The sequence below is a fragment of the Zingiber officinale genome, chromosome 2A, assembly GCF_018446385.1.
Source record: "Zingiber officinale cultivar Zhangliang chromosome 2A, Zo_v1.1, whole genome shotgun sequence".
In the NCBI taxonomy this organism is placed as follows: Eukaryota; Viridiplantae; Streptophyta; class Magnoliopsida; order Zingiberales; family Zingiberaceae; genus Zingiber; species Zingiber officinale.
Window position 1 is genome coordinate 130,350,935 of NC_055988.1, and position 23,108 is coordinate 130,374,042.

The 23,108-nt window shown below is 47.3% G+C and overlaps 1 protein-coding gene across 1 annotated transcript; it reads right to left on the reverse strand.

Annotated features, from left to right (window-relative positions):
- Positions 1–3,267: 3,267 nt before the first annotated feature.
- On the reverse strand, positions 3,268–5,245 carry LOC122042321 (cytochrome P450 78A11-like). Its single transcript, XM_042602361.1, has 2 exons — positions 4,150–5,245; positions 3,268–4,085 (listed from the first exon to the last, which is right to left on the reverse strand). The coding sequence occupies exons 1-2, from the start codon at positions 5,161–5,163 to the stop codon at positions 3,453–3,455; spliced, it is 1,647 nt and encodes a 548-aa protein (XP_042458295.1). The 5' UTR covers positions 5,164–5,245; the 3' UTR covers positions 3,268–3,452.
- Positions 5,246–23,108: the final 17,863 nt, after the last annotated feature.

The following is a 23,108-nucleotide window of genomic DNA, read 5'->3' on the forward strand; positions in this document are numbered from 1 at the left end:
AAGAGAGAGAGAGAGAGAAAATGAGCGTAAGTGAATGAAAGATGATAGATTCTATAATTTTGGTTTCACTATGATTTTAGTTAATGTCCCTGTAAATTATTCATCTACCTAACTTCATGCTTACACTCTTGTAGGGATTCTAACTAAAGTCTGCCACAATCCCAACAGATCGCACCATAGAGTTAACACTAGTTCTAACCTCATTAAGTAAAGAGGTAACTCTAGAAAATCTAGTTGGGATACCCTCTATCACAGGGGTCCCAGGTCATACAATCGCTACTTTCTCACGGTAGATTAATATAATTAAGTAAAAGAAGTAACCTAGAAAGTTTGATTAAACGGATACCCTCTGTCATAGGGCTCCCCGGTTATATAATCGATAGATTATACAAGTCACTTCCTTACATTAATTTTGGCAAAACTACTAAAACTCTAATTATCCTCCCTAGTATAGAATTGATCCCTGTTTGAAGGTGATGCCTTAGAAAGTAAGGGATACACTCTGTCACAGGATCCCATTGTTATACAATCCAAAGCACCTCCTTTACACAATAACCAAAACTCTATATCTAAATGTGTTAACCTCGTACACATTTCGATTAGAGTTATGGGTTGTTCCAAGCACCAAAATGTAGCTAACTTCAAAATCTACAACTTTTCTTAAGAGTCCAATAGAGGTTAACAAAGTCTAGTCGTGTTAAAATGCATGTCCATACCTCCCATTCTTGGCCACATCACATCCTTCGCCCGAACTACAAACTAAATTTTGAACTACCATAACTTTCAACACAATTGAAGCCAAGGCTCTATCCAAATATCAAAATATAGATAATTTCAAAAGATACAACTTTGATTCAGGGTGAAACATGAGAAAACTAAGTTTAAGGGGTGAAAAATCTAGTTTGGTGGAGCCCCTGTAAACCTGGCAGATCTAGTTAGTTTGGAGGAGGTATAAAAGGGTCAAGAACTTGATTCTTTGACTCATTTGGGGATTGGGGACTTCATCCCTCTCCTTGGGGAAGGGTTATCCCCTTAGGGGGGGGAGCCCTAAAGCTCTTCTTCTTCAAGATTAGTGTATCTCTGGAGTAAGGAAGCACTTCCAAGGATGCTATGCTTCAAAGATAAGCATTTCTTCTCTCTATCTCCATGTATTGAGTTGTAGTTTACTTCTTTCTTCGTCTTTGAATTGTAATCCCTTGTAATGGATTTGATTCTCTAGATTTAGGATGTAAGAAGTAGATATCTCCGATCGGACGTCTTAGGAGCTCAGCTCACCACTTAAATATCATCAAGGCCTAGCTCCCCCATTAGAATGTTGTTATGGTCCAATCACTTCTCATGAGAGACTGGGCTCTCTGTTCTCGGTCCATCTTCTGACTAGCAGCCTAATAGGCCTTTCAGCCCATGAACTCATTTTACCATTAATATGACATTGATTTGTCAAAGAATCAGAGGGTTGTATCTTTGCACATATACGTAATACTCTGCTCATACCTACGATGGGATTGCTAAATACGATGGAAGCATGATGATTAGATAGACTGTCTAGTAGTGATGTGATGTCTTATTAAATGTGGAGATCACAAAGACATTATGAAAGGATCCCTCTCTGTCGATATAGGTACGCGAGTCCATCACCTTTTCTTTTGATAGTCCACTATTCCTCTTCCTCCTCGGATACTAACTTGATCATTGAAGTAGCCACGCCAGAGACCTCCTTTAGCTAGCTTACTGATGGTTTTCTTCCTTCTTCTGCTTGTGTTTGCAGGCGTGTTCCTAGCTCAAAGTCTTCTTCCAGTCATCCTCCAAGCTAGCTCACCAATAGTCCATCTTTCGCCACTTCCAGGCAGGATCAAAAAGAAAACTCATTCTTACCTCATCTCTCTCATTAAGTGAGCCTCCTCTAGTAGATTATCACTGCCACCACAAGCTCAGCTAAGGTGGTAGTTGGATGATGGTTTGAATCGTAGGGCTAGAAGGGCGTAATTCCTTGCACCTCATATAACTCATCCTCATCTACCTACCTCTTCAATTACCATGATTTACCTTTTTCGTGTTGGTTATGAGATAAGTTGGTGGGAGCACTAGGACAAGCGAACCATCTTTTGCCACTCTAATAGCTTATCGTTGTTCCTAAACCATTGTGAACTTGTCATCTGCTCATGAGTAAAAATGACAATTTTATCCGAATCTGATTGAGGATTCGATATCCGACCCGAATGAAAGAGGTATGGAATGACTATATATATATATATATATTACTGTTAATTTTAATATATTTTTATTTAATAATAATAATTAGATAAAAGAAAGAAAAATTATAAATATAAAAAAATATTTAATGCTTTAATAAATATAAATATACCTATCGGATATCCTACCTCGATGGATATAAAAATAGATGAGATTGTCATCACTTGCCTCCTAGCTTGACACTTGCTTGTGAGCTAGCCACTTCATATCTTCCACCTGTTCGCTCCTCTTTGCGTGGATGCCATTTTAAATTTATAATAAAAGAGGCCCTTCTAAATTTTTCCCTTAAATGAAAAGTCATAATAAAGCTAGTGATGATTTTTCTTCCACGACTCTACAATTCGCTATTTGCAGCACACAGAGCAAATGGTCGTCTGCTTTTCAGAATTCCACTTTTAAACCTTTTCCTGCGCTGCGCATGTATTCAATGCGCGAGCGCTGGTACAGCCATTTAACTGGTCTGCGGAAAAATAATGTACACCATCACGTGGTTAATGGAGGCCGCCTGACCCTTTTTACTGCCCTACGAAATCCAGCCAGTCCTGCATGGCTACTCCCTGCCCTCACCGCCAATGCCGCCCGTACACTTTGCGTGATCTCACCGCCCAAAATCCCCTTCCTCTCTCGGTCTCTGTCTAGAGCTTGAGTAGCTTGCCCTATCGCAGGCTCAACGGCGAAGTACTCGCAAATGGTGGTTGGCCACGCGTCTTCACTGCTCTAGCCTATGGAAGTCTTTAATGGCGTGTGACTTCCTTGGGGCTCGCAACGAGTTGATGGCAGCGCAGTTAATGAGCCCATCCGATACGCGATGGTTCCTCCGTAGTCTGTTCCTTATTGATTTTGGCGCTGGCCTATGCATCTCCGCGTACTCGATTGCGTCTCCCGCTTTATCTTGCCATCCAGCCGCCTCTGCTTTCTTTGTTCTGCTTCCGTTTCTGCTCTGTTATCGATGCGAGCATTGCGCTTCTGAACAGACACAATTAACAGCAACAGAGTGATCACAGATCAAGACAATTAAGCCAAGCCAAATTTCATAATTGTGCTTACTGAAGTCAAGTCAAACTAACACAACACAACTGCAGCCAGAAAGAACAGCGGGACCCGTACCATGGTCAAAATTGGGTCATCTGCGCTCTTGTATCATCGTACGACAAATTACTAATATGCTATAGTCTTTCACACAAAGTACGATAAGAAACTTAAACTGTTCCTCCCTGGCCGCAGGGTCCGGCCACTGCGGCCAGAGGAGTCTTCATCTCCAAGGACAACTTGAGCACCTCGTCGAGGTTGACCGGAGCAGCGTCGGCAGGGAGCCACTCGAAGCCGCGCACCAGACTAGCCACCCACAGCGCGACCGTGGCGAGGCCGAGGTTTTTGCCAGGGCAGACTCGGCGGCCGGCGCCGAAGGGAGCGAGGCGGAGGTCTCCGCCGCGCACGTCGATGTCTGCGCCGCCTTCGGCCGGTACGAACCGCTCGGGCCGGAACACTTGGGGGTCGGCCCACACCGCCGCGTCGTGGGTGATGGCCCACATGTTCACCATGGCGGTGGTGCCCGAGGGGATTACCATCCCGTTGCTGAGGTGGACATCGTCAGTTGAGAGGCGGGCCCAGGAGAGGAGCGGGCCCGGTGGGTGGGCTCGCAGGGTTTCTTTGATCACCGCCTGGAGGAACGGCATCCGCGACAAGTCCGAGTCCGTGGGGATGGAGGTCCGACCGACGATGCTTTCGACCTCTCGCCGGAGCTTGGCCTGCGACTCCGGGTGGAGCACCAGCTCCGCCATCACCCATTCCGTTAGCAGCGCCGTCGTATCCGTTCCGCGAAAGATCATCTCCTGCCGCAACAGAGTATTAGACTGTCCTTACATTTCTTTCTTACTGATGAGGTATAAAACTCACCCAGAGGACGGCGACCATGTCGTCTTCGTCGAGCTTCTCGTCGCCGTCGAGGGATAGTAGCACGTCGACGAAGTCAGCGTTATCCGGACCGACGTTCGGCACACGACAGCGATGCTCGGAGATGATGCCGCGCACCAGGTGGCGGACGCGGGGCACGAGGGCGGCACTGCGACGCTTGACATTGCAGGGATCGAAAAGGGATGGAAACCAAGGTAGATGGTCGGACCAATTGAAGGCGCCGAGGAGATCGAATCCTTCCCTGACCATGGCTTTGAGCTCCTCCGCTTCCGAGTCTCCGCCGGGACGGTACACGTCGTAGCGCCGACCGAAGACGCTTCCCATAATGTTGTTGAGAGCCGCGTTCTGTAGGTGGGTGCGCAAGTGGACGTATCCGAGCTGGCGTTGCTCGGCGGAGACGGCAGCGAGCATGGCGGCACAGTCCGCCTGACGGCCGGGCTCGTGGGCGGCGATGCGGCGAGGGGCGAAGAGGTGGGCGGAGGCGATGCGGCGCAGGAGACGCCAATAGGCGCCGCTGGGGGCGAACCCGATGGCACGCGCGAACATGAGTTCTCTAGCGGATCGTTTGATCGGGCGGTCGGCAAAGGCCTGGTGGGAAAGAATCTCGCGGGCGACGGTGGCATCGGACGAAACGACGGCGGGAGTGGCGCCGATGGAGAAGGCCATGAGGGACTTAGCGCGTAACGAGAAGGCGATGGCGGCGAGGCGGCGGTGAGGGAGTGAGCAGGCAAGGGTGAGGAGGGATCCAAGGCCAGGAAGGCCGTAGGGGCCAGGGATAGGAACGACTCCGCGGCGGTTACGGCCGTTCAACCAGGCAGGCCCGCCGGGGGACAGGGCCCAGGAGAGAAGGCTGAGTGAGACACCCGCGACCAAGATTGAAAGCAGGAAAAGCCCGGTGCCGCAGCCGAATGAGTCGGCACCGATAACGGCGGCCGGGAGAGTGAACACCCACCAGGCCGAGTCAGCAACAGTAAAGGTGTCGTAGTTGGGAGCCATGTCTGCCGCCTCAGCTCAAGCGGCCGATCTCCGATGTACCCGTTCAAAAGACAGAACGAGGCAACAGCCAACGGAGAGAAGAAAGTGTGAAGAAATGGCGACGACGGATCAATATATTTATAATGTGAGAATTCATTAGTCAAGCTTAATATGAACCTGATCACGTGACTCAATACTTGAATATAATACATTAACTTTGGGAGGGTTCGGACGATGTTTCCGTGGATTAACCAAAAACTAAAAAAAAACAAAAAATTTCCCTAGTTTTAAAGTGATATTAGTTTAGTTAAAACAACAAATTGTAGTTCGAGTATGAGGGATATATATTTTTTATTTTAAACTGGAGGGAGGTGTAGTTAATGTAGGCATGAAAGTGAAGGCACTGAGAGCGCAAGGCAATGGCCGACGGCCAATGGCAGAGGAAGAGTGGAGGTCAAGGAACGCATTTATGTTGCATAGCAGAGGGTTTGTATTGGGGAGAGGGCTGTGCATTTATGTTGCATTTGTCCTTTAGCTGTATGCCCTCGTATCAATTGCTATACTTTCAGGAAAATTAAGGCCACGGAGCTGGAAGAAGAACAGTGAGTCGAACTTCCAAACGTGTCATACGAATCCGATTATTGTCTTCCACCAAAAGGGCGGGCTCTCATCAGTTTCTTGGCATAGCCAACCTCGTTTACTTTTAAAGAAATTCATTTCTTCGGGGAAAACAAAGCCAATAGGCAAATATTTGATTTGCTATCTAAGTCAGCCGCCGGCCGTTGACCCCAGTTTGCGTAAACAAAAATAATGCATTCAAAAAAGTCAACCAATTAAATACTTATTTTGCAAAAGGATCAAGGTCTGTTACCCGAGAGATAGGGGCAAGGATCAACTCTTCAGTGTGTCTAAAGGTTAAGGTGGCTACGTACGGAGTACTGATCTCCACTTGAACAATTTTATGAACACAGAAATCGCAAGGGTTAACGTCCGGATTAACAAATGTTATGGATAAATAGTTTAATCATCGGAGCAGAATTAGGTGGGTGAATTTAGTTGGGGGGATAAGGCCGATGTAGTAGCAAACGAGTGTCTTTTAAGAAAACTTTAATTTAGTCGACTAATTAATTGACTAACTTTGAGTTAGTAGATTGTTTAGTCGACTCCATTATAAAATAGAAATATTTTGTTTATTTGAAATAGAGTCTTAATCGACTGCTTAATCGACTCTCTTGTGATTAGTTGATTTATCTAAGGTTTAACCGTCTCATCATATTGAAATAGAACCTTTTTATTTGCAAGAAATACATCTTTAGTCAACTAAACTATCATCCAGTTGAGTCAACATGATATAAAAAATTTATTTGCAAACAGTCTACCTTCAATTGACCTCCTAGTAGACTAACCATACTAGTTGACTGCATGTGATATCAATGATTGTATTATCGAGTTTGATGCTGAAATATCTATTTCTTGGTTGAGCCTTTTCCTAAGTAAGAGATATACCAAACATCCAAAATAAATGTTGGTCATAGTCTCTCTTTACTCTTTACTCATATGCTAAGGGATCTTATCTCCAAGACTTCTTGCCAATCATCCTCAATCTATAGGGACTTTTCTTGTATTAACCATTCAATGACTTATTATGACTTTTCATGTATAGATATCCAGTCAGCCTCAACTTACAAAGATTTCTTATTTTCTAAGGGGCTTCACTTCTATGTCCTCATTTGGCAATACGTGTTGGACTTCTCTTTTACTAAATTTTGTATCGATCCCTTTCTTTTCTACCAAATGTCGAGTCAACCTAAATCCACTAAAACTTTATTCATTACACCTTCATGTTAATGACAAGTAATTTGAAGTTGCATGGTTGACACACTTTATTAGTAATAACAATAACCTAATTTAAATCCTTTGTAAAATACATCAAAATATATGGTCAAACTCAACTACTTGGGCATTATTGCATAAATAATTTGAGAGTGTGATGTGGAAGTTAAGATCATTAGATGGGGAGGGGTGGATAGCAAACCTACAAACAAATCATCTAATTTCTCTTGCTATGTATTTTGTGAGGACACATACGTTAGCATAATATAGTTACAAACAAACAAATGCAAGCATACCAAAGTAACACTTCGATTTGCCTGATTTACAATTCCTTGGTTGCTACATCCAAGGTCTATGTCCACTATCTTTCTTCTCTTTAGTAAAAGGCTAGAGATGGAGGAACCTCTTAGTATACTTAGCAAGTATACAATGTAAAGAATAAGACAATGGAGGCATTAGAGGAAAGGAATACAAAATATATTTGAGTATGATGTATTTGCCTTTGAGCTTTTAGTCTCTATCTCGATCTGATTTACTTGCTGACATATCATTGTTCCAGTTGGCCGGATGCTCTTTCGGTCGCCCGAAAGCCCTATCGATTGCCCGGAAGCCCTTCCAGTCACTCTATGTTTTGAGTTAGTTAGTCGGCCTCATCCACTACTTGGTCACCTCTTATCCATTATCATTGATCGATGTGATAGCCTTTCGATCAGTTAGTTATATTCAAGTCGCTTGAATCCTTGGTCAAACAAATCCTTAACTGTCTCATATGAATCTGTACTCCACGTGTATTCTAATAGCCCGTATCCAGTTCTGGTAGCTTGGAGCTCTCTAATAGGTTGACTTCAAACTTGTTCAAAGAGATCCTTTTTGGTTTCCCAGAGTTCTCCTTAGACTTAAGCCTTTGATTGTGCTTAAACAAAATTCAGCTGCCTAGATTCATGTGAGAGTGCATCATAATTCCTAATGAATCGATCTAACTCTATCTACTAGTTTTATTGGTGAGCATGATCATAGGGTAACTCGAGTGTGGTCTAAATATAAGTCCTCGTGCATAGTACGATACATAACCTAAGTTTTTTAAGTATCGATCCCTAAGCCTAGTCAAGTCATTATCTAACTGCGTTCCTTGTGTTCCTAGCGATAGACACTTACTTGCTACACACTTGGTTCCTCCCTCTCAATATACTCAAGGTCTCAAAGGCGTGTTCGATATCAAGGGAAACACAATATTTATTTTCCTAATAATCTAACTCGGTCTCAAAGAGATAAATTGTTGGATTCTACTCACGATAACTATTTTTTTATATTCCTTATTTATCATTTTTTTTAGTACTTTAAATGTAGCACTAATACATATATAAAGGATGAAAATATAAGTATATTTTGATTTTTCTAAGAGAGCTTAAATGATTCGAGTATTATCTACTAACCAAGATGTAATTTGAAAAGTCACCATGGGTATACAAGTACCGACTATTGGTGCAGAAAGCACCAGACGATTGAACTAAGTTTTGATTATGGCAAAGGGTTCAAAGTTAAATTGTCTTATGATCTAATAAGTGTAACTGAGTATGTCGGAAAGTTCTAGCTGCGGTTAGGCAACGAAGTCTTGGTCCGGGGGATTGGGCAAAATCTTGCCGGGTCGGCGATGTTGGGCGAAATCAAACGGTGTGCTAATTTCTTCAGGGGAGCTATATCGTGCCGGAGTCTTCCCTCTTCACCTTTCTTGGACAAGTACTTCTCCCGAAAACTCCCAGTGGTGTTCTTCTTGGTCCATATGCTTAAGCGGCTTATGAAAAGAGCTTAGTGGAGGGAAGCCGGTGAGTGAGGCGCACGCACCAAACAAATCAGACCTTCCTCCCTAGGCACTCTCTCCCTCTGGTGAGCCATTGTAGATGCAACGAGATTGGGTGGCAGCAGAGTACCATCAGTGGCTCCTTGTTGTTGTTGTTACAGCACCCTTTGGACTCGGGTGTTGATGAGTAGATCTAGGTCCTCTTGTGTCAAAGTAATGATAGTAAGTTTTCCAGCTTCCTCCATCTCCAATTCTTAGATTCACGTGAAAATTCCCACAGATGACACCAAATTTGATCCTATCTAAGATGACGCGCTGGATACGATGGATGAATGATTGACTATCAAAAGACCTTACTCTCCAAAAGAAACTTTGTCACGCCCCCGAGGAGTCTCTGTCCGAAGAAATTTCGGCAACATCACCCCTGTACGGCGGACAATATGAAACTTTCTACATATCACATATACATCAGCCACAGGCGGCTGGAATGATAACAAAAAATAAAAAAACAAACACCACGCAGTTTATAAAGATATTCAGCCTCTGGCTGTCACAACCACGCAGTTAATAGTAGTAATCAATAACAATAGGACTCTGACTCAAAATCCACCCTACTCCACTACACTCGTAAAGCTCAAATCCAACGAACTCACCTCTTCTGCCGTCCAGGCAGGTACGTAGTAGAATGAAATCCAATACCATATCAAAAATCCATAAAAAGGTGTCAATCCATACAATATCTATAGGAAAAATCCAAAGACAATACTAAAACAAAGTCTGATATAGAAAAAGGCCAAAATAAAACCAATAACGAACTAGTAGAGAACTAGCTCTACGTGCATATGGGGGGCCAGCGACTGGAACTGACAGCCTCAACCCGAAAATATCAACAATGGAGGCGGGTGAGTCCAACACTCAGCAAGTACAACTGATATGCATAATAAAATAAATAATGATAACATTAATCATACAGTCTCCCGAATACGAGAAGGAATAAATGCAATTGAAACGAAATCGGAGATAACTGTACTAACCGGATCAAGGTACAAAGGTAACAAGTCGTCAGATCGAAATCATAATCCAGTATGCATGTCAATCAAATGCATCCATACAAATGCATATAAGTAGCAATCACAACAATAAAATGCAATAAATGATATGGTGACCGTGCACTCGGACATCACCGCTCCTGACAGTGATTGAGTGGACGGAATGCTTTGTCCTATCCTCTGGCCCCAAATCATAAATGGGGAGCTCAATGCTCTCATCTCCGATACACAACGACGGGAGGAAATCCCCGACGTGAGTCTCCCGACCAACGGAGCCAAACAGAGTCCACCATCTGCCGGCCTACGCTGCTACCCTAAATGCCAACGGAGCCAAACAGAACGAACCGATGCCGGCTACCACGCCGAGTCCTCGGACCAACGGAGCTAAACAAAGCCACACACCAACCAGATATACAACTAATCCATGGGTGGTGTGTGTAGTAACTGGCGATGGGCTCAACCAAAGTGAAGCCGACAATCGCACAAAGATGCAAACATGATGCATGATACTAAGCATGGCAATCTCATGAATAGCATAGCAAGATCCATACATAAATAAAAGGTGTACCACAAATCAATGTATCAGATGGAAGGTACACAAACAGATAGGGTATCATATAAACCCTAGGTCCTGAACATGATGTATCACATGGTTGGGTCACTACCGAAAGCATGTATGGTCAGGTCAATAATAACATGCAGTGCATAATAAATAAACAAACAACATGTAACAGATCATGTAGTGACCAACCGAATCAAAAGGATAACACAATCATTGCTATATGTTAAACACTTTATTATGCATATCAAAAGACATAAGTCAAAGTATCCGCCTCCAATCGAAATGGTCCAACTCGGGCGTCGAGATGCTCGTCTCGAATCAAAGTCCTGTGATATCACACATACATTTTTATTTAGCTACAAATTAAACGAATAGCTAAACAAAAATCCTTAAGAACAATTTAGGGGAAAAACCCTAAACCATAAGTCTCGACTCCTAATTTAAATCCAACGTTTAACTAGGGTTAATTACCTTTAACCCTAATGATAACATTAGATTAAAAATCTAAAGCTAATCCAATCTACCAATATAAATTGATTACCTCATACCTAAATCAAATCTATTATCATAACAATCCAAACAACACACAATCCACAACAAGGTTACAATTCTCTACTCTTTACCTCAATTCACAACCGTGTTTTGTGTTGAAACTCAAGATTGTTGTTAGAACACTTCACGGCAGAGCCTTCCTTTCCCTCACAGTCGTGACCACTCTTCCATTGAAACCCTACACCTGCTGGATCAGATCAGAAGGAGAAAATCAAGTGTGCAACCAAACATTTCCAGTGCAACCAACTCACCTTGTTGGCTAGGATCTAGGGCACGACACAGAGAAGGCACCGACGGTAGGTTAGCGTCGGCAGTGGCCCTCTGCTCAGTATCTCCACTGTTAGGGCAACAAGGAGTCGGCTGTGGCTCTAGTCGCCGGCGGCAGAGGAGTAGAAGGAAGGAGATCTCGGTTATGTGGCTCGGGCTCGAGGGCAAAGGAAGGGTGGCCGGCACTCTCCTCGTTGGCGGCAGAGGATAAGCAGCAGGGGAAAAGGATCGGCTCAGCCGATTAGGACACGGTTGGGGTCGGCGAGGAAGACGCGAGGAGAGAAAAGGAAGTAGGACTCTCGGCGTCGGCACCTAGGGCAGAAGCGATTCTGTTCGTGCGGCGTCGCCGGAGGAAGAAGAAGAAGAAGAGGGCTTCGATGTGCAGCTCAGGAAGAAGAAACCGTCGGCCGGTGGTTAGGGCAGTGAGAGGTTGCGGCGGCGTCGGGGAGAAAAGGGAAGAGGTGCGGGACTTTGGGTTTTTTTTTTTTCGGCGATGAAGAGAAGAGAATAAAGAAATAAGAAATATTTAAATAAAAAGAATTTATTAAAGGAATAATTCCTCACTTAAATCGGGTAGCCCAAACAGGCTTTTCCGAGCCCCGTTCCGGTCCCCGTTAACTCGTCCATACGAGCTCCGAAAAATTCCAGAAAAATATCCAAAAATTCCAGAAAAATCTCTTATTAATATTCGCCTATTTTCCGGTATTTTACAAACTTCTCCTTCGATCATGTGCACCAAAAGACGAGCCAACAAAACGTCAGCGCCTAGAAACTTGGGGGATCCCCTGGCGAAAGCCCTCCGACACTCAAGTTAGTCCTCATCTGAATAAGTGGATGAAGAACAATAAGAACGTATGCGCGAGAGTAAAGTTACAGATGTCGGTGAGCATCCCTTCGTCACGGAGAGGACCCCCTTTTATATACACCCTCACATAATCTCCGTAATTATGAGGTGGCAAAATATGTCAGAGTTTGTTAAGCAATTCACCATAATCGTTTAAGGAATATTTCTTTTACCTACATGTATACCCCTTTTGTCATTTATAGCTTCTGTTATTGTTGAAGTTGCTAAAGGAGTATGCTGTTATTATTGGTCTGCTGATGGGAGACACGATGGTCCTTGAAGAAGTTTCTAGAAGAATATTCTCTGACACAAAGTTGTTATAATGACAAGTGGTCAGAATATTGTCTACTGAGCATAATTTAGTTAGTCCTTAAGTCAGTCACCCTATTGGGATGATGCTATTAGCTGAATATAATCCGGTCGATCCTTAAGCCGACCACCCTGTTGAGATGATGTTGTTGGCTAAATATAATCTGGTGGATCCTTAAGTAGGTCGTCCTGTTAGGATGATGTTGTTGGCTTAATATAATCTGACTGGTCCTTAATCTGGCCTCCCTGTTAGGATAATGTTATTGATTAAATATAATTCAGTCGGTCCTTAAGTCAACTGCTTTGATTGAGCTATTCAGTTGTATTCTGTATATTCCACTACTATGCACCATATTAAGCTGCTCAATCATGTTCTATGCAGCATTAAGATATTCGCTGGAGAATGGTAAACTGTATCATGCTCTTGGGAAATCCCTTTGATAATGTAAGTTGTACTGGAATTCCGTTCGGGTGGTAATATGAATGTAAGTGTCATAGGTCCGATCGTCCTTTTACCTGACCGAGCGTATGATAAATTGCCTAGAGAAGCCCCGCTTCGTTTTGAGAGACTTGATCCATATACTAGGTTGGGTTGTATTTGTCTTGCCCAGCTTTTCGTACCACCGGGATATATAAATTTGCCTGACTTTATGACCGGATGAGTTTACCTTTCTACTGTCCCCCATCAGTTAGTCTATTGTGGATTGAGTCAATAGTTTCGGTCGGCCCTTAAGGCTAACCGGTCTCAATCATGGCCGCCTTAAAATATGACCGGCCTTGAGACACCAAACTCTCTAGTTCACACGGCTTGAAAAATAACCGTCTCCCTCTGCTTGGATTATAACTCTATCTGGTTGAATCTAAGAACCTTAGCACTGGATGATTAATCAAAGTCAAATGGAAACATATTACTCTCGCTCGAGTATAACTGTCATATCATATTGATTTTGACTGTCCCGTCATCTTGACTTTCATTATCATATCACCTTTCGAGTATATTTATTACCATCTGTATTAATATTATTTAATACGGTTGAATCCCTTAATTATTTATGCATTAAAAAAAATTATTTAATGTAATTTTTTTTATTGTCGTTCACTGTTTCATGTTGAAACAGTTAGTATTATTAATTTTTCGTCTTCAGTTTCAACGTGAAAACAAACATTGAAACAGTGTCTTTTTTAAAAAAAAAATATGAAAGACTGTTTCACGTTGAAACAGTTGGGGTTTGATCGTGAAATACTTGAAGGTCGTTTAACAAAATAACAGAAGTTAATAGGAAAAAAATAATTTCAATCGATTAAAAATAAATTTAGTCAATTGATAATTAATATAGTCGTGTCTGTTAGACGGTTAATTGATTGAATTTTAATTATTTTTTTAAAAATTTAATTTGATAATTAATTATTTGATTAAAATAATCGATTGAACTATTATAATTTTATCTAAAATTAAATTAAACAATTATAATTTTTTTTCCGACGATTAAAAAATTATATTATACTAGAAAATTTTAATCTAGTATATAAATAACAAATTGACGAAAAATTTAAACTATATTACTGATCCGGTGGTAAGGACGGGGGACCCTCGTCGGTGGGAGGTCAACGACACGTGGAGGTCAATAGTCAAGAGGGTCAACCCCAAGGTTGTGCTAAGCGGGCAGAGGTCGTGCCGAGCAGAGTGGTGGACCGACCGAGCATTCGGCCGACCGAACATCCGGCCGACCGAACATCCGGGCAGGGGTCACCCGGACCGGACGAAAGACAACCCGACCAGGAGTCGAGTTTCCGATACTCAAGGTAAAAGAGTCTATGGGCCGGGCGAACAGGAGGCGGACAGGCCGTTCGGCCGAGCTACAGGACAATAAGGCGTAATTCCATCCGAGCACATGAGCAGGGCTTCCTCGTCCGGGCCGAGGTATGCGTATTCCCAGAGGCCATGAGCGCCGAGCGGCTGGTTCGCTCGGCCCGGGAACAGATAAGAGCACAAAGAGACAAAAAGGACAGCTGGTAACTTCATCCTCGAGACACCTGCCGCCGACAAACAGCATGGTCGGCGGCCGGAGCGGACAGAGTATCGTACGGTGGAAGTTTCCACCGTTACATCAAGGATATGCTCGGACGATTGCGGAATGACGTCAGGCATGCTTTTCTGACACAACCCTACTGAGGTATGTTTGGGGAAGCATGCACGCATCGAGAAGCGTGCCCGCACCTCCCCGGGGTCCTATATAAGGACCCCCAGACTTCGACGGAGAGAGGCGATTCTTATCACTGTAGCTACAGTAGCGTTACTTTTCTCCTCTTCTTCTTCACTGCCTGACTTGAGCGTCGGAGGGTCGTCACCGGGAAACCCCTCCCGGCTCGGCTTCTTTGCATGTTCGCCGGGCATCCACATCACCAGTCGAAGACAGCGGAGAGTGCCACATCCCCAGTGTCCATCGACTCAGCGCTCGGACAGGATCAAATTGGCGCCGTCTGTGGGAACATTCCTGAATCCGAGCAGAGACGATGGAAGAAGTTGGACGCCAACTCATGGTGACACTCTCCCCCGAAGAACTAGACACGCTCATCCAAGCGCGGGCAGCCAAGATAGTCGAGCAACAGCAAAAGGCTCAAGTCGATCGGATAGCGCAACAGGCAACGTCGACATCAGGTGGTCGGGCGGCACCAGACGATCGGCCAGAGCAACTCTCAATATGGGGCCAGAACAAAGGGTCGACCGACACTCAGGTGGAAGCCCCGCCCGCCCCGATACCGTTCCATCGGGCTTTATTCCAAACACCCTTGGAAGTCGCGTAAGCCAACCTCGACCGGGGCTCTTCGTCCGATGAGGCGCCCCTCCGCGACGCAAGGAAGGGCAAGGCGCCTCGGACAGACTCGTCCCCCGAGCGGATCAATAGGCAATTCTCTGAGGCTATCTTGCGCGATCTGCAGCCAAGGCATTATGCGCCCCCGACGATCGGGAAATACAACGGGACCACTGACCCGGATGATCATCTGGGTAAGTTCGACAACACAACCACTTTGCATTAATATACAGATGGTGTGAAGTGCCGGGTGTTCCTCACCACCCTCTCGGGATCGGCCAACGATGGTTCCGGAGGTTGCCGGACGGATCGATCACGAGCTTCAAAGAGTTCCGCACGACCTTCCTCCATCACTTCGCGAGCAGCAGACGCTACTAGAAGACCAACGTCAGTCTGTTCACCATCAAACAAGGCTCGAAAGAGTCGCTCCAAGCCTACATCCAGCGTTTTAACCAGGTGGCCATGGATATCCCGACGGTCACTTCAGAAACTATGATGAACGCATTCACGCAGGGGCTCGTGGACGGTCGCTCATCAGAAAGCCGCCTCGTAGTTACGACCACATGTTGAACATGGCCAACGAGTACATCAATGTGGAGGAAGCTCAGATGACGAGGAAAAAGGAAGCACCATTCGAGCCACTAGCTCATGCCGAGCGAAAGCCGCCTTCCAATTATCAACCACCGAGAGGACCCCACGCAGAGGTAGCCTGTCCTCATCAGCAAGCAAGGCCGCATGTCGTCCAACAAGTAGCGACCGATCGGCCTAAACCCAGGGGGAAGGTATGGACTCCTATGTTTTATTCACTGCATCAGTCAGCAACCCACAACACGCGCGATTGTCGGAGCCTCCCCCCAATCGCTCATCCTACGCCAAGGAACTATCGCCGCCGATCGCCTTCGCCGGACCGGCGACATCAACACCAGAGCCCTGGTCGGCGTGTAGAAAGAAAATCCCCCGAGCGACAACATCATCAGCAGCCCAGGACTCAACCTCGGGCATCATGCGAGCATCCCAGGCCATCCGGTCGGGAGGAAGAGAATATAAGCAATGTGTCTCGAGGAGAAATCAACATCATAGCCGGAGGGCCGACCGGAGGCGACTCCAACAGGGCACGGAAGGTGCATGCAAGGCAGCTCACGATCCATGCAGTTGGCTGCAGTCAGGAGTGGGCGAACGAGCCCGAGATCAGCTTTGAGCCTAGGGACCTCGAGGGAGTCGAAGTCCCGCATGATGACGCCCTCATCATCCGAGCGGTAATAGCTAACTACACTATTTACCGCATCTTTATTGATATAGGCAGCTCGATCAACATAATCTTCCAGAAGGCCTTCGACCAATTGCAAATCGACAGAGTCGTGTTTCTGCCGATGACAACCCCCCTCTATGGGTTCACCGGTAATGAAGTTGTGCCAGTCGGACAGGTCCGGCTGGCTATTTCGCTGGGAGAGGAGCCGCTCAGAAGAACGTGGACTGCTAACTTCATCGTAGTCAACGCTCCCTCTGCGTACAATGTGATCTTGGGGCGACCGGCTCTCAACGAGTTCTGAACGGCCGTCTCCACCTTCTGCCAAAAAATCAAATTCCCAGTAGAAGACCAAGTTGAAGAAGTCTGAGGGGATCAACTGGCAGCCCGGCGATGCTACGTAGAGATGGTCTGAGTCGAGGCTAAATCCGCTCGGAAAGTGCCACGAGTCGAGGTAAACGCTATAACCGAAAAGCCACCTTCTCTAGTTTATGAAGAAAAGGAGGAGGTACAGATCCACCCTACCCAACCGGAGGCCACGACTTTCATAGCATCCGACCTGGAGACAGGCCAGAAGGAGGAGCTGATGGGATGTCTCCAGCGAAACTGCGACGTCTTCACTTGGTCAACTCATGAACTGCCGGGGGTCTCGCCGAGCGTAGCACAACATGAACTTCACGTCCGATCAAACGCTCGGCCGGTGAAGCAGAGGAAGAGGGACTTCAGCGCTGAACAAAATGTCATCATCCGAGCTGAAGTTGAGAAACTGCTAGAGGCCGGCCACATACGGGAGGTGCAATTCCCGAGCTGGCTCACCAATGTGGTGCTGGTCTCCAAGCCAAGCAACAAATGGAGAGTCTACATTGACTTCCGAGATTTAAACAAGGCATGCCCAAAGGATTTTTACCCTCTGCTCCGTATCGATCAGCTGGTAGACTACCTTGGGGTGCGAGCTGATATGCATGCTTGATGCATATCAGGTCTACCACCAAGTGCCGCTCGGTCGGGAGGATCAGGACAAAGTGAGATTCGTTACTGCGGACGAAACCTACTGCTACAACGTGATGCCGTTCGGACTCAAGAGCGCTGGGGCTACCTACCAATGACTGATGAACAAAGTATTCCGGGAGCAGATCGGGCGCAACCTGGAAGTCTACGTGGCTGATATACTAATCAAGTCACTCCGAGCGGCCGATCTTTGTACAGACATAGAGGAAACCTTCCGAACACTGAGGAGGTACGGAGTCAAGCTGAACCCCCAAAAATGTCTGTTCGGGGCAAAAGGCGAGCGCTTCTTGGGAAATATCGTGACCAAGCGGGGCATAGAGGCGAACCCTAACAAGGTGAAAGCACTGCAAGACATGTCGCCTCCCAGGAATCTGAGGGAAGTGCAACGCCTCACCGGCCGGATAACGACATTGTCAAGATTCATCTCTAAGACAGCCGATCGGAGCTTGCCATTTTTCAAGATCTTGCGCCGAGCCACCAAGTTCCAGTGGGATCAGGAGTGCGACCGGGCGTTCGAAGAGCTAAAAGCCTATCTCAACTCACTACCTGTACTGGCTAAACTAAACGTGGGTGAGCCGCTCCTCATATACCTGTCATCAACCGAGCATGCTGTCGGCTCGACACTGGTAAAGGCAGGCGGAGAGGAGCAGCCAGTGTATTTCTTGAGTCACATCTTAAAAGATGCTGAGTCCCGCTATACTGGTCTCGAGAAGCTCGCGTTCACCCTAGTCCTGGTCGCACGGAGGCTCCGTCCTTATTTCTTGGTACATACTATCATCGTTATGACAAACAACCCACTAGGAAGAGTACTCCTAAACCCTGAGGCGTCCGGGCGGCTCATTAAGTGGACGACGGAGCTCAGCAAATTCGACATCCAGTATTAACCCCTCTCGGCGATCAAGGCGCAGTCCTTGGCAGACTTTGTAACTGAGGTACATAATCCCGAGCCCGAAGCTTTGTGGAAAGTATTTGTGGATGGATCGTCCACTCGGCTCGGGAGCGGAATAGGTATTTTACTACTTTCCCCTCAAGAAGAGCGGATGCACCTATCCGTCCGTCTGGATTATCGGGCAACAAATAACGAGACGAAATATGAGGCCCTCATAGCCGGCCTTCAGGCCGCGCGGCATGTGGGAGCCCATCAGGTGATACTGTACTCTGACTCCCAGTTGGCCGCTCAACAACTCTAGGGGTCCTTCGAGATAAACAACGCAAGGCTCCGGCTCTACGCAGAGGCTTTGAAAAGCTCAGAAATAACTTCACCAAGGTTGTCATACAAAAGATCCCCCGAGCCGAGAACCAGTCAGCGGATGAATTAGCCAAGCTCGCTAGCTCAATATCATCGATCGTCATCCAACAGCCAATTGAGCAGGTGTCCTTGGTGGCACACATCGACCGGATGGAAGGCCTCACATTCCCGAGCGATTGGAGAATAGCTATAATAGAATTTTTGCATTCAGAGGCCACGCCGTCCGATCGGGAGGAAGCCCTGCTACTGAGGAGGAAAGTCGGTCGGTTCACACTCATTGGAGACCAACTTTACAAAAAGGTGTTCTCCCGCCCGCTACTGAAGTGTGTCAGCTCAGAAGACGTAGAATATATTCTCCAGGAAGTACATCAAGGATCCTGCGGAGGCCATCTGGGCGGGCAATCGTTGGCTAGGAAGATCCTGCTGGCCGGACACTTTTGGCCAACTCTACAGGAAGACGCCGCTCGGACCGTCGCTACCTGCCTTTCCTGTCAGAAGTTCCACAGCTTCTCCCATAGACCAACGGAGATGATGAAGGCATCTACTGTGTCCTGCCCGTTCGACTAGTGGGGTATGGATATAGTGGGGCCTTTCCCTATGACGACCGGGCAATGGAAGTTTTTATTAGTGACGGTCGACTATTTCTCCAAGTGGGTCGAAACCGAACCACTGGCCAAGATAACCGAGCAGATGGTCAAGAAGTTCATCTGGCAGAATATAATCTATCGGTTTGGCATTGCTCGTTGGATCATTTTGGATAACGGGCGACAGTTCGTCGGTCAACAGCTCGAAGAATGGTGCAAAAGGTACGACATCGAACAACATTTCACTTCCGTGGCGTATCCTTAAAGCAATGGCCAAGCCGAAGTAGCCAACCGGAAGATCCTGCGAATGCTTCGTGTTCGGCTCGATCACATGGGAGGAAGCTGGGTGAACGAGCTGCCCTGCGTGCTATGGGCCATTCGCACAACCCCAAAGGAGGGAACGGGGGTAACACCATTCCACTTGGTATATGGGGGCGAAGCGGTCATCCCTGTCAAGATCGGAGTCGAATCCAATCAAATCCAGAACTACGATGGGGGCAATGGCGAGCGGAGACAGCTGGAGTTGGACCTAGTTGACGAAGCACGATCTAAAGCAGTCGTCCGGCTGATGGCGTACCGGCAAAGAATGAAGCAGAATTACAACAGACGTGTAATTCCCAGAGCATTCCAGGTCGGCGACCTAGTATGGAAGAAAGTGAAGCCGGTCGGCGATGTGAGTAAGATGACAGCTCCCTGGGCGGGGCCCTTCAGAGTCGTCGAGAAGCTCCGATCGGGTGCATACTACTTGGAAGATGAGGATGGACGGTAGCTAGATCGACCATGGAGCGCAAACCACCTCCAGCCATACCGTGCTAGATGAAAGGTGCACTAGTGTAATTCAGTCCATGTATGTTCCGTTCGTCTTTATCCTTTGGCTGCAGGATTAAAGATAAGAAAAATTGCGAAAAGTCTGAGGGTTATTCACCGAACGGCAAACTACATTAAGACCGTCGAGCGACAACGTTAAACTCTAGAGTCGAATCGGTGACTATAAACCCCCCAGCTTGAAGACCGTCGAGCGGCGACGTTAAACTCTAGAGTCGGACCGGCGATTATAAATCCCGCGGTCGGAAGACCGTCGAGCGGCGACGTTAAACTCTAGAGTCGGACTGGCGACTATAAACCCCCCGGCTTGAAGACCGTCAAGCGGCGACGTTAAACTCTAGAGTCGGGCCGGCGACTATAAACCCCCCGGCTTGAAGACTGTCGAGCGGCGAGGTTAAACTCTAGAGTCGGATTGGCGACTATAAACCCCCCGGTCGGAAGACCGTCGAGCGACGACGTTAAACTCTAGAGTCGAACTGACGACTATAAATCCCCCGGTCGGAAGACCGTCAAGCGGCGACGTTAAACTCTAGAGTCGAACCAGCGACTATAAACCCCTCGACCCGAAGACCGTCGAGCGGCGACGTTAAACTCTAGAGTCGAACCGGCGACTATAAACCCCCCCCCATCGGAAGATCATCGAACGGCGACGTTAAACTCTAGAGTCGAACCGGCGACTATAAACCCCCCGGCCTGAAGACCGTCGAGCGGCGACGTTAAACTCTAGAGTCAGACCGGCGACTATAAACCCCCCGGCTTGAAGACCGTCGAATGGGGACGTTAAACTCTAGAGTCGGACCGGCGACTATAAACCCCCCGGTCGAAAGACCATCGAGCGGCGACGTTAAACTCTAGAGTCGAACCGGCGACTATAAACCCCCCGGTCTGAAGACCGTCAAGAGCCGACGTTAAACTCTAGAGTCGAACCGGCGACTATAAACCCCCCGGCCCGAAGACCATCGAGCGGCGACATTAAACTCTAGAGTCGAACCGGCGACTATAAACCCCCCGTCCTGAAGACCATCGAGCGGCGACGTTAAACTCTAGAGTCGAACGGGCGACTATAAACCCCCCGACCTGAAGACCGTCGAGCGGCGACGTTAAACTCTAGAATCGAACGGGCGACTATAAACCCCTCGGTCGGAAGACCGTCGAGCGGTGACGTTAAACTCTAGAGTCAAACCGGCGACTATAAATCCCCCGACCCGAAGACCGTCGAGCGACGACGTTAAACTCTAGAGTCGAACCGGCGAATATAAACCCGCCGGCCCAAAAACCGTCGAGCGACGACGTTAAACTCTAGAGTCGAACCGACAACTATAAACCCCCCGGTCGGAAGACCATCGAGCGGCGACGTTAAACTCTAGAGTCGAATCGGCGACTATAAACCCCCCGACCTGAAGACCGTCGAGCGGCGACGTTAAACTCTAAAGTCAGACTGGCGACTATAAACCCCCCGGCTCAAAGACCGTCGAGCGGCGACGTTAAACTCTAGAGTCAAACCGGCTACTATAAACCCCCCGGTCGGAAGACCGTCGAGCGGCGACATTAAACTCTAGAGTCGAACCGGCGACTATAAACTCCCTAGATGGGACAGCGTCGCGCAGATAGACTGAGGCCCAGCATCTAGGGCCGATGATCAGCCAGCCTTGATCATAAGAACAGGGAGAAAACAATGGCGTGCGCTTACCAGCGCCGACTAACGAAAAACTAACAGAAGTTCCATACGAAATGATGGTTGTTTGACCGAGCGGGGCAATTGAGAAAAACACTTTTAACGAAAAACTAGCAGGAGTTCCGTGTGGAATGAAGGTCGAGCGGTGCAGTTACAAGAAACACTTCATGGAAGAGCAAAAATTGGCATTCCAAAATTACATTTATAAGTTCATCGATCGAAAGGATTACAGAAAATGCTTCATTCTAGATAATTGAAAACATGCTTCGGAATGGTGGTGAGAAGCGTCGCATGCTCCGTAGCAGGGATGACCACGGATTCGGGGAGTTGACCCTTGGACTTTAGATAGTCCGCCGTGGCGGTGATGGCCAACTCAAAGGCAATAACCATCCGGTCGCAGACCTTCTCAACAAATTCCGTCGATCGGATGTACGTTTGCCTCAAGGTGGTGACACGGCCTGGCTCCGCCTCCTGGTACTCCTTGAAGGCGGCACGGGAAGCGTCGAGAGCTTCCTGCAAGGCCTTCAAATTGTCCCTGAGAGCCACCGCCTCGACCGAACGACCCTTCTTTTCGCGGTCCAGCAAATCCGCCAACTCTTTTACCCGCTGCTCCAGGACGTGGGCCTCCATGTTCTTCGCTTCCAGATCAGCGATAGCGGTATTTTTCTGAGTGGTGGCGAATTCTATCTTGCGGTCATAAGTTTTGACCTGCTGTTCGAGCTGGGCCAGCATGTATGCTTGGTCAGCCGTCTTCTTCCGCTTGGCCTCCAGTAGGCCCTTGGTCTTCGTAAGCTCCTTCTGCAGCTCGGTATATGACGGACCTTGAGAAGAAGATGGGTCGCCCGGACTCTTTAGCCTCTTCAGGTCCTCCTCCACCATGGCCAAGCGGTTGGTGACAGTAATGTTTTCCACCCATCTCTGATGTACGCAGGAGTGTTAAAACGCCCACCGGGAAGACTACATAAAAGAGCAAAAATGAGGCTTACCCTTGTGGACTGCTGCATGTGGCTGTCAGCCAGTTTGTCGAGCAGTATCATGGCAACACGGGCCCGGACGTCCGCCCCACATCTCAGCAAGGGGCCCCTTGATAGTGATCATGTGTTCAGGAGCCGTCGGCTGATCTGACTCGGCCATAAACGCCTCAGTGGGGAGGTGTAGGGTGGCCCTAATAGTGCGGCGCCGGCCCGGAGTCGTGTGAGCGGACGTCGAGGGATCGGAGGCCGGGCTGGACATTGTGGACAGAATGCTCGAGTGGCGAACTTGGCAGGGTACAGGAGGAAGAGAGTTGACCAACACCACTTCGATGGGGTTCGCAGGCGGATCCAGTTGGGAGGGGGTCCGGTCGGAGGAGA